This window comes from Columba livia, chromosome 27, assembly GCF_036013475.1.
Source record: "Columba livia isolate bColLiv1 breed racing homer chromosome 27, bColLiv1.pat.W.v2, whole genome shotgun sequence".
Taxonomy (NCBI): Eukaryota; Metazoa; Chordata; class Aves; order Columbiformes; family Columbidae; genus Columba; species Columba livia.
In genome coordinates, this window is record NC_088628.1 from 1259284 (window position 1) to 1271388 (window position 12105).

A 12105-nucleotide genomic window follows, 5' to 3' on the forward strand; every position below is an offset into this window, starting at 1 on the left:
TGTATTGATTGCATTTATTCTATAATATATTAATATATTGCTAAGCACAGCACTCATTACACAGCCACATCACGTGTGAGCATTCCCTCAGCGTTCTCTGTCGAGAACATCCAGTCTCCACCTCACACTCGTATTCCCCCAACCTGAATTGTTTTATCCTAGGATAAAAATACGCATTTTTTCTTTTCACATCCAACCCTGTCAGCTGAAGCGGCGGTTTTGCAAAGCTGCCTCGCACTCGGCTCGATTGGCTCCGAAGCCCTCACGTCACAGTGACACTTCCCAGCTCTATCTCCAGGGCTGGGATTTTGCAGAGACCAATCAGTTCGTTCCTTTCCGCAGCAGCTTGTTTTCAGTCCCCTCTCGTTATCAAATCCCAGCGCTGGTTTGTCTTGGAATTGAAACGAATTTCAAGGAAAATCCTCTGGCAAAGCAAATGATTTTGAGTCAGGACTGTTATTTCTACCAACACCCAAACTGCTGCATGCGTCAGTTTTACACTTGTAATCATCAGGAACCTTTACTAGCACCTCTTCAAGATAATCACCTTCAACATTCCAGCTCACGGAAGCAAGGAGAAAGCATCTTTTTCAAAGTTAAATTCACCCACGTTTGTTCTCTTGGAGAGCTTCTTATGGCTAAGTATGTTCTGCAAATTCTAGCTTCTAAATATGCATGAAAATGCTAAAGCAGCAACATTTCCAGAGAACGTGTTCCAGTTTTCTGAAGTGTTACCTTTTAAAATTTCAGATTGGATGCACAACAGCAAAGAGCAATGAGTCAGAGCGCCATTTCTCTGCGCTAGCCCAGATTTAAGAGAGAAAACTCTCACAAAACATGGCTTACACAAAAAACAGCCTTTAGGAGCTCTGTAGCGTAGCCTGCATATGCACCTCCATGATTATCTTTAAAAGCACCAACGGACTCCACAGTTTCCAGCATGCAGTGAACTACAATTAAGCAATAATGTCATTAAATTCAAATGTACCCTCTCCACACACCATGCTTCTGTATTGGTATAAACACTAATCACAGTCTCGGTTTTTAAACACAACCAGGAGCCCAACAGCCACAACCAACAGCCAGTTTGGTCCCTCATTAAACCATCTCAAAGTAAACCGCAGGCTTTCACCCCCAGCTCACTCTGGGTTCATTTTTGCCTCATCTCCTCGCCATCCTCCAGCCTCAGCACCTTAAGAAAGCAGCAGTTTACTTCATCCATGGATGCTTTCCAACCAAACTTTCGAGGGCTTTTAATTCAGCCACGTTTCAGCTTCAGGAATCAAGAACCTCAAGATTCAACCTGCCGTGTAATACTGATGAACTGACTTATCTTGATGTCACCATGTTAAACTGTAGCTGTAACCGTAGTTTAACTGAGGCGACAGTCATAACTCAACAGGCAATTTACTATTCTGCCTTTTGGTTTTAGTGGCTTGTTGGATTAACCTATTCCAATCTGAATTATATATGATATTATAGCATGATAAACTACTGGTACAGTCTATTCGTTCATAGAGGCTTAGAGATAAAGATTAATTCAAACAGTCTGCATGCAGAAGTGATGACTCCTGTATTCTCTCTGCTCATTCTCTCCCCTCCTGTACTTGGTGCACAATATTCCTAGGACAAGGATGCTTTTCAGTCTTCATTTAGATCTTTTCAGCCTAACAGCTGCAAATCTGGTACGTGCTGTTTCAGTTCCAGGCTTTATCCTACACAAAAAGCAAAAATAAAATTAAAATCACTTTTAAAATAAGATACGTATTTGCATCTTCTAGTTGAAGGCTTTAGTAGGGAAAGGGGACTGAGTATCTGGCCTTCATATCAATGCTTTCCACAACACAGAAATTACCTTAAAAGAGATTCATTTTGTGCCAATAAAAGGATGTTAAAAGGCGGGCACCCAAATGCAAACTTTCTGTTTATTTATGAGCAGAAACACGCGCTACTCTCTCCTCTCTTTTCACCTTCCTCGACCGCAGAGGATTTCCATGGCCAGCTCCACCACCCTCACCTCACAGCAGCTCAGCTTTCTGACCACCACACTGCTGTATCAGGTACTACAGGTGTGAGAGGCATTACACACAGAGCAGGTATTACTGTAATACCAAACCCTTCTTAATTTACCACATCTGTCTCAAAACACATGAAGCCCTTGCACAGCTCCTGTCTGCCAGCCCTGACCCTCAGCACCCATTTCAAACACGGACATGGGGCAGCCAGGCCACAAAACCAGCACTACAGCCCCAGGCCCACTGCAGGTACAGGGGGACTTCACTGGGGGAACCGCACATCCCCTCACACAAACACGTACCAACAAGGGCCCCCCCTCACCACCACAGCCCTGGAACCCACTGGACCCCCCACCCGAGCCCCCCTCATCATCTCCACAGTGCTCAACAACCACCACAGCCCCTCACGTCCTCCCGCGGCCCTTCATCGCCTCAGGCCCCAGCTGCCCGCACAGCCCGCTCTTCCTTCTCATCTCGAAGACCGATTGGCTGGCAGAACAGTCAGTCAACTCTTCCTCCTCATCGCGAAGATCGATTGGCTAGCAGCGCAGTCAGTCAACACCAGACCACGCCCTCCTCCCCGCGGCGCGAATCCCCCTTCGCGCCTTTCGCCGAGGCCACGCCTCCTCTGCCTGCCCTCCCCAGGTGTGTGCGTGCTACGTCACCCCTCCCACGCGTACGGGGCGTGCTGGCGTCGCCGTCCCTCCGTGCGCTCCGCGTCACCGCTCCTGGCCTGGCGCGCGGCGGCAGCAGTGGCCGGACGGTTCCGCTCGCAGCGCCTCGGGGCTCCGCTTCTCCGGCGGCGCCCGCCCGCCGCCCGCGGCCGCTTCCCTCCGCTTCCCTCCGCCGTTGGCTCCGGCCGCGTGGGGCCGCCCGAGCGGGGGCGGCTGGCGGGCTGGTTGGTGGCCGGTTAGGCGCGCGCGGCCTGGTGCGCACGGCGGATCCCGCCGCTCGCGTAGTGCGGCGCCCGGGCTCCCTGAGGTGAGGCCCGGCCGGCTCGGGTGTGCGGGGAAGCGCCGCTTCTCCTCCTCGCCGCCGCCGCCATGAGTGTGGAGGCGTACGGCCCCAGCTCGCAGACCCTCACCTTCCTGGACACCGAGGAGGCCGAGCTGCTCGGCGCCGACACGCAGGGCTCCGAGTTCGAGTTCACCGACTTTACTCTGCCCAGCCAGACCCAAACCCCGCCCGGGCCCGGGCAGGCGGGGCCGGGACAGGGCCAAGGGCCCCCCGGAGCGGGGCAGGGACCGCCAGGACCGATCGAAACACAGGTGAGCCGGGAGGCGGGGTGTGCGTGTGGCGGGGGTGCGGGGGGGTCAGGGCGGCTCCGCCACCGGGGGGGCGGGGGGGTCCGGAAGGGGCGGGCGGGCCCGGCCGTGGGGCCGCCGAGGGGAAGCCCTGGGCGGGCTGCGGGGTTTGGCGCTCTGTCCCCGGTTCTTCCCCCCCCCGGATGGGGAAGTGGAAGCCGCGTGTGGCTGCTGGGCTGTCCCGTGGAGCGCGGAGGCCGCGGGCGGCGGAGCGGGGCCGGCCCAGCCCTGGGAACGCGCGGGGAAGATAGACCTTGCAGCCGGTTGTCGGCTGGGGAAGCCGGCGGGCTCTGCGGTTGTATCGTGACAGCTGTGTGACGTTGAAATAAGAAATCAGGTGTCATTTCAGTTTCTCTTTTCAAAACAGCTGTGGCTATAGGTAGCCTTTGGTTATCAGAACTTGAGTACTGTGGAAATTCAGCATTACCTCCTTTAATTTTTTTCCAGGGCTAAAAGCAAAATATGCTTTTTATTTGTTTCTTTTCCCACCTTTTTCTGCACCACGGTTGCTGGGCTGATTTGTTTTGGGTTTGTATGGGAGTGACAGGCGATACGGCCTGAGACTTCAGTTCAGAGGTCTGGTTCCTCATGACTTAAGAACAGGTGATTTGGTTTGGTTTTTGTGCTATAGGCTGCTGGTGGCTGCTACATAAATGACACTTAGATTGTGTTTGTTTACCGCTTCACGTAAGTGGAAGGAAAGGAGGAGCTGGGGTTGTTTGCTCCCAAGTGGAGTGTTGCAAATGAAGATACGGCTTGTCACCGCGCTGCATCTTGACTGGCTGCAGTGAAAACAAAACTGAAGAGCTCCGTCAGGTTGCTTTTTTAAAGTCAAACTTTTCTCCATTTAAATATCACGGAATATTCTGCTGAGCTTCATTACCCGTAGATAAATACCCATGTAGTTGCATTATTAAATATTTCTATGTTATTAGTTTAAAGAGGAGTTGAAATGCTGCACATAAGTTTTTAATCCTGAACCAAACAGTTTGGGTGGGCTTGATTTTTTTCCTTTTACTTGTAAAACCTGATGTGTCCGGGTCTGTAAACGTGGAATCAGAAGCAAGTGAAGTGCAAATAGGCCGATGTGTCCGGGCGCTGAGGATCTACACGTGTTGTGCAGGACTGGGGGGGTGTTGTCCCAGCTGGGCCGTATCTGGTGTGTCCCAGGACAACTGAAATGACTTTGTGGTGTTTGGGAGCACCCGGCGTACAGCCTGCGCAGGGACCTGCTGCACATCGCTGTGTTTCTAGGACAGAATTAGAGATGTGACCACCCCGTGGGCTGTTTACTTCCTGTTTGCTTATCGCTTTTGACTTTGGGTTTGGCAGACTTTTTTCAGTTGGAGTGTTGAGATACCAGAATTGTTAAGTAGTAAAATAGTGTCTGTGCACAGTCAGACTATATATGAATTGATTAAAAGACAGGTTTAAAAATCTTAGTTTTTAAAGCTTCAATGGGTTGTGTTCGTTCCAGAACTCACAGTAGAGAACATGTGGCTAGAAGAACCACCACCTCAAAATAAGCCTCATAAGCTAAAAAAACAGATGAGAGGTTTAATTTGCCTTTTTTTGTCTAAACATGTTGGAAAAGCCTTTGAAGTACAAAGAAAAAAGTGCCTGGAGAGCACATTGAGGTATTAGTATGTCTATAATCAACTGCCCTGGCAAGAAGGGATTCATTTTCTTTTCTTTAATGGAGTGTATTTATGATGTTTCCACAAGCTCTTGTGGTTGTCTTGGTCCTCCTTCTGCCTCTAGAAATGTTGGGTTTGGGGAGGGAATGGACCTGTTGCAACGCGAACTCTCACAAGTGCAATAAGTGCCGTGTCCTCCTGAGCTGGAGTGCAGCAAACCCCAAATCCCTGGCTCTGTTCAGACTTGTGCGTCTCAACGGTCTCAGGAGTGATAAGATCAGAAATCATGCAGTTCTTAAAGATTCTAGGGAAAATTTTGCTGCCTTCGACAAATAATTTGAACTTGTTATGTGCTTTGGCAGGGAAAATACTGAATAACAACTTCTAGGGCCCCAAAATTGATCACATACATTTTGCTTAATTAAAAGTGGTTGTTGTGATTATAATTAAAGCTACTTAAATTAAATATATATATATATATTTGCTGCTGGTGAACATTGGCTGTATATACTCTGCTGTTCTTATTCTGGTATCTTTTTAGTGTCCTGGTGTTTGAAAAGATTAGTTGAGCAGTATGGAGCATCCAGATTGTCAAGAAAATGTGATTGCTCTATAAGAGCTTCATTTTCCGATGTATATTTAACTAATAGTTTAAGATGATGTTGTTACAGTTGATTAGTGTCTTACATCTGGGCAGGAACAACCCCAGGTTCCAGTGTAAGTTGGGGAATGACCTATTAGAGTGCAGTGTAGGGGAAAGGGACCTGGGGGTCCTGGGGACAGCAGGGTGACCATGAGCCAGCACTGGGCCCTTGTGGCCAGGAAGCCAATGGGACCTGGGGTGGGTTAGAAGGGGGTGGTCAGTAGGTCAGAGAGGTTCTCCTGCCCCTCTGCTCTGCCCTGGGGAGACCACACCTGGAATATTGTGTCCAGTTGTGGCCCCTCAGTTCCAGCAGGACAGGGAACTGCTGGAGAGAGTCCAGCGCAGCCACCAAGATGCTGGAGGGAGTGGAGCATCTCCCGTGTGAGGAAAGGCTGAGGGAGCTGGGGCTCTGGAGCTGGACAAGAGGACACTGAGGGGGACTCATTCCTGGGGATCAATATGGAAAGGGGGAATGTCAGGAGGATGGAGCCAGGCTCTTCTGGTGACAACCAGTGACAGGACAAGGGGCAATGGGTTCAAACTGGAACACAGGAGGTTCCACTTAAATTTGAGAAGAAACTTGTTGGGGTGAGGGTGGCAGAGCCTGGCCCAGGCTGCCCAGGGGGTTGTGGAGTCTCCTTCTGTGCAGACATTCCAACCCGCCTGGACACCTTCCTGTGTAACCTCATCTGGGTGTTCCTGCTCCATGGGGGATTGCACTGGATGAGCTTTCCAGGGCCCTTCAACCGCTGACACCCTGGGATTCTGTGTGATTCTGTGACAGAAGATAACGAGGGTCTGGTAGCGCAGGAGCAATGTCTGCTGTTTTCAGAAAACTATGTTTGCATTGTTTACATATAATTAAAATCAAACATAGGAATAGATTTTTAAGAAAAAATATTTTCAGATAAGTTCTGATTTTTGCCTTTATTTTTCACTTTTCCATCCAAGGACTTAGTGTGGATGGTGGGAAACAGTCACATGCCCAGGAGCCTGTGGTGGCCAAGGCACATGGTGTTAATGTGTTTGGGATTTTTTTGGTCTAGACTATGGGAGCTGGATTTAATTTCCAGTTCTACCGAAGACAAAAAGTTGCTCATGTCCCCATCTGGAAATACAGCCCGAGGTGGTGTGGGGGTGAATGTTCTCACTAATATCTCCTTCCTTATTTTGAAGCAGAGAACAGAGAAGTATAAGAGATGATCGTAAGGTATGGTAAATACTCTATAGATTTAATGTAAACAATCTGTAAACAACAAATAGTTGGGTTATCCATGCAAGTCCAAAAGTGTGTATATATATATTTGTTTTCCTAAAGAAAGAGGGAAAATGACCTGAATCAGGCCAGTGTGACGGGTGGTCCCGGGGCTGCTGTGCGGTGTTGATGGGACTGTGGTCTTGTAACAAGAATATTCCTTTAGCAAAATACCTACTTAAGAGCAATTATTTTTCTTGTTCCAGCTTGACATGTACCACTTTAATGTCAAACTCCATTAAGTGGATGTAGCTGCGTCCACCTGCTGTGGGTGGGGGGTGTTGGCCAGAAGTGCTGTAAGAAAGTGAGACGATGATACTCTGTTCTCACCTATTTGGGGACTCTCTACCATGGTTGGTAGAAGCCATTACAAAAATTATATCATCTGATTTACTGTTCTGTAACTCGCTTCCCTGGACCTTTACTGTTGTCTCTCGACCAGTATTTTAGAGGCCAAAAAATGAGCGAGGGAGGGACCAGGACCTTGGTGATGGTTTCGGAGCAGTTCAAACTGCTGTAGCTGTTAAACTGGCTGTGCCAGAAGTTTCAGTCAACACTTTGAAAACGGAGGAGCCCCCCCCACTCCCTTATACAACAGTTGACAGTGCCAGATTTTTAATAATATGCACATAGGCTTAACATCACAGTAGGTTTTTAGAACAATAGTTGAGTCACTTCCTCGTTGTGCGCCTGCCAAGGTCTGGCCTCGCTGCTGGGTTCCGGAGTCACAGGTGACCTCATTCCTGCCCAGCTCTGGGCAGGAGCTCCCCGGGGTGTAGTGACACTCACCTGGTGCACAAGTGCTAATAGTTTGCAGTTGTTGTAGTTTCTTGGTTTTCTGCCTTTAGAAGAGAGCTTTGCAATTTTATTAATGTTCAGCAATCCTATTTTTTTATGACAACCCAAAGAATTTGATTGAACCTGTCAGCTGCTGTGTATAATCACGTATTATTGCTCTCTGGAATAGACTGATCAAAATGCGCCTGTGAACGCCTGATATTCCTGCTTTTAGGACATGCAGTTTAACCTCAGGCTTTAAAAATTCCACCTCTTCCATGATGAGTTAAGAAGTCGCCTGTTTTGGTTGTGTCACTTAAGCGCTGAGCTTGTGTTTCAGGTGAACGGACCTGACGGCATTTTGCAGAACGGAGCTGTGGATGACAACGTGGCGAAAACCAGCCAGCTCCTGGCAGAGCTCAATTTTGAAGAGGATGAAGAAGACACCTATTACACAAAGGATCTTCCTGTGCATGCTTGCAGGTAAGACCTGATCTTTGCCACAGGCTCGTTTCCAGAGGGCAGGAGCGTTTTGTGTGAGTGAAAGGTGTGTGATTAGAGGACTTTTGGAATTTGAGAGCCACTTCCTTGGAGACAGACACTACTGGCAGGAAAGTGGTGCCCTCTGGTGAGCTCTTGCGTGTTGTTACAGCTGCCACGTCCAGTGGGTCTGTGACCTTCCTTTGGGAATCGGAGGCTGAGCCAGCCCAGGGATGGGAATGCTGGGAAGCATTAAAATACTTGTGACTCAAACAGGAATTTAGCTCACGTTTGGTACTTTCACCAACACTTGTGTTCCCTAATTTTCACTTCCCCTTATTTTTGTGCGCTACCGGGTAGTTTAAATCTTGTATTTGAATCTTCCTGTCAGCACAAACCCAATCACTTCCTGGTTTTTTCATTTTTAATTCCAGTTACTGTGGTATCCATGACCCTGCTTGTGTGGTTTACTGTAACACCAGCAAAAAGTGGTTCTGTAACGGGCGTGGAAATACATCTGGCAGGTAAAGAGTCAAATGATGGAAATGAATGGTTTAGTGTTTGTTTTGAAGCGGTGTAATGGCTGTGATTTACGTTTTGGTGATAGCTTTTCCACTGTTACTAACTTAGACCTTACTAAGAAAGACTTAAACCTTGATCTCAGCAAAACTTGAAACTTAAATCACTTCAATGAAGTGAGCTTGCTGCTGCTTCTCGCATCCTTTGTTCCTGCAAGGCACAGCAGAACTGATGCTTTTGACCTATGGAGCTTTGAGAGGCTTCTTTCAATTACCAGTAACATAAAAACAAGGATTTTTTTACACATTTCTTATTCTTTCTCACTCATCTACCTGAAAGCATTTCTGCACTGAGAAACCATTGAAGCTGTATTAGCAGTATCTTTGATGAAAAGACCAAGATCTTACTGATATCTGCCACAACGTAAATAGATTTCGTTTGTGTCTTTTAATAAGTGAGTTGATGTACTAAGTGAGGTCTAAATCTGATTTTCTTATTAACTTCGTGTAAATGCGTGTCCTCTCTGGTTTCAGCCACATCGTTAATCATCTTGTGAGAGCCAAGTGCAAAGAGGTGACTCTCCATAAAGACGGACCTCTAGGAGAAACCGTCTTGGAATGTTATAACTGCGGATGTCGTAACGTGTTTCTCCTTGGCTTCATCCCAGCCAAGGCAGACTCTGTGGTGGTTTTGCTGTGCAGGTGAGAGAATGCCTTTGTTGGCACGTTCGTGTCAAGTCTGTTGTGTAACCTTCTTTCTAAAGGGCAAGGCTTGCTTTCATTTTGCACCAAAATATATTTTATACTCTGATTTGCCACCATTTTTCCTTTATGTGATCATATAGGGTTTCGTGAATTGCATGCAAGTAGATAATGCGACAAAGAACCATTCTGTTATGCTGGGCAAATGTCTGAGATCTGTAGGAAAGTATTTCTCCCAAAGGAAGCAGTACTTAATGGAAGTACTGCCCAGGTACCCCAGGTCCCATTGGCTTCCTGGCCACAAGGGCCAGTGCTGGCTCATGGTCACCCTGCTGTCCCCAGGACCCCAGGTCCCTTTCCCCTACGCTGCTCTCTAATACTTACCATGTATTTGACGGCAGGAGGTGTGTTTCTACGGAGTGAGTTCTATTTGTTTAAACAGATGGGAAGTAATCCCAAGTGTTTTCTGATATGTGTGTGTAATCTTAATGGACTGTAACCACTTTCAAATATGTCATATTTAAGATTTTAGATGCTGGGACTTTCAATTCTAGAAACATCCAATAAATGCTACTGCTGATACTGAGCCTTCCCAGTGTTGAAATAGCAAATAGGAGGAACTGAAAAATGAATTGCCCCAGCAGCCTTGGGTTGTTCTGTTTTTTCCTTTTAACAGAGATACTCGAGTCATTTCAAGAGCACGATAAACCTATTTTTACACTTCACACAGTAGACGTTTTCTTACACTTGTCTAATTTAATAATATTTTTCAATATTTTGGTTGTGCAGGCAGCCATGTGCCAGTCAGAGCAGTTTAAAGGATATTAATTGGGACAGTTCACAGTGGCAGCCCCTCATCCAAGATCGCTGTTTCCTTTCGTGGCTGGTAAAGATTCCATCGGAACAGGAGCAGCTGAGAGCACGTCAGATTACAGCTCAGCAGATTAACAAACTGGAAGAACTTTGGAAGGTATGTGCTGCTTTTGAAGTAGTGGTTGTATTTTACCAAGTGCTAATCTTGTGTTTTATGAAGGAGGGACAAGACTGGTTTTAGCAACTGTATAAGACAGGGAATGTATTTAAATCACTTGCAGTTCAAATCTGCCAGATTTGACACGTAGTGCAACTGGGTATTGATCAGAGGATTCAGGAGATGGTTTATCGATGTAGCAGAGTTTCATCCTTAGGTTCTTTAGCTTTGGTCAAGTTAATATAACATCCTGTAGTAGTGAAACACGGTATTATCAGTCCTGTCGCCCAGTGATTGTCACTTGTTCATGCTTAACACTTCGAAACAAAACGCTTGTGCTTTAAATTCTAGGAAAATCCATCTGCAACCCTTGAGGACTTGGAAAAGCCTGGTGTTGATGAAGAACCACAGCATGTCCTGCTGAGATATGAAGATGCTTATCAATACCAAAATATATTTGGTCCTCTAGTAAAGCTTGAGGCAGACTATGACAAGAAACTCAAGGAGTCTCAGGTAATATGCTTGAAACGTGCCTGTTTGAGGGGACTGTTCTTCAGTATCAAACACATGGCGACTGGGGTAGTTGACAAACAGCTCTTTAAGAAGGTAATAGATGCCTTTGTTTGTTTGCTTTTGCCATTAGACCCAGGATAACATCACTGTCAGATGGGACCTGGGCTTGAACAAGAAGAGAATTGCTTATTTCACTCTGCCAAAGACTGATTCAGGTAGTGATGGCTTGATTGTCTGTTTTGTCTGATTTTTTTAAAGAGTTATTATTCTTTTCCTTCTGGTGAATAACGTCAGTGTTTAAAGGATTGTGAGCCTGGGATATAAGATAGAACTATATATTTTCTGTGTTGGTGGTGGTTGTTCTTTGGTGAATACTCAGAGAGCGTTTTTTCCTTCCTTTGTAGATATGCGTCTTATGCAAGGAGACGAGATCTGCTTGAGGTATAAAGGAGACCTGGCCCCTTTATGGAAAGGAATTGGTCATGTTATCAAAGTTCCTGATAGTATCCTTTACTTAGCGAGCCTTCGGGAAGGCTCGATTCAAGGTTGAAATATTTTTGAAAAGTCACTAAATGTGTATAAAAGTAATTTTGAGATAATTTTAATTTGTCACGGGGATCTGCTAAAAAAAAAAAATTGGGAAAAATAAAATTCAAATTTTTGCTATAGATTACTACTTAACGAGGTTCTACAGATTATGGTGACGAGATCGCCATTGAGCTGAGGAGCAGCGTTGGAGCGCCTGTGGAAGTTACTCACAACTTCCAAGTGGATTTTGTCTGGAAATCTACTTCCTTTGACAGGTAGTGGGAAGCACGCTGAAACTCGCCAGTTGGTGATTTTTCTGGTCCTAATACTTCTTAGTGTTGATGCTGGGGAAAAACAAGATCTGTTATTCTTGGAGTCGAATTTTTGTCTCAGTTCTGTTAGTATTCCCAGAATATACTTGAATTTGTCTGATTAACCTTTGTGTAGGACACTTGTAGCTAATTTTATTTGAGGTCATACTGCTGCATTGGGGTTTTTTGCCTGTCCTTCCCTCATTTCAGGATGCAGAGTGCTCTGAAAACATTTGCTGTGGATGAGACCTCGGTGTCTGGGTACATCTATCACAAACTGTTAGGTCATGAGGTAGAAGATGTAATTATTAAATGCCAGTTGCCAAAGCGCTTTACAGCACAAGGACTTCCAGATCTCAACCATTCTCAGGTAACCTCTTCTGTTTTTTACTGCACGCAAAGAATATGATAAAGGACTTATGCACAGAGGTTGAACTTCCTATGCATTGAAT

At 46.4% G+C, this 12105-nt stretch overlaps 1 protein-coding gene and 1 long non-coding RNA gene across 3 annotated transcripts in view; one reads left to right on the plus strand and one right to left on the minus strand.

The window, feature by feature from the left end:
* On the minus strand, window positions 1-2834 carry LOC110360899 (uncharacterized). The gene is made up of 2 exons (XR_010468292.1): window positions 2696-2834; window positions 1-1715 (listed from the first exon to the last, which is right to left on the minus strand). It is a non-coding gene; the product is annotated as an uncharacterized LOC110360899 (long non-coding RNA).
* Window positions 2770-12105, plus strand: part of UPF1 (UPF1 RNA helicase and ATPase) — a 19327-nt gene continuing 9991 nt past the window's right edge. The window contains exons 1-10 of one of the 2 annotated variants that reach the window (XM_065042475.1): window positions 2770-3283; window positions 7972-8114; window positions 8546-8635; window positions 9164-9331; window positions 10121-10301; window positions 10653-10814; window positions 10945-11029; window positions 11219-11317; window positions 11500-11617; window positions 11864-12023. In XM_065042475.1, the coding sequence (XP_064898547.1) occupies window positions 3059-3283; window positions 7972-8114; window positions 8546-8635; window positions 9164-9331; window positions 10121-10301; window positions 10653-10814; window positions 10945-11029; window positions 11219-11317; window positions 11500-11617; window positions 11864-12023 (1431 nt within the window). In that variant the 5' untranslated portion in view covers window positions 2770-3058. The remainder of the gene's footprint in view (window positions 3284-7971; window positions 8115-8545; window positions 8636-9163; window positions 9332-10120; window positions 10302-10652; window positions 10815-10944; window positions 11030-11218; window positions 11318-11499; window positions 11618-11863; window positions 12024-12105) is intronic. The other variant, XM_065042476.1, reaches the window with a different exon arrangement.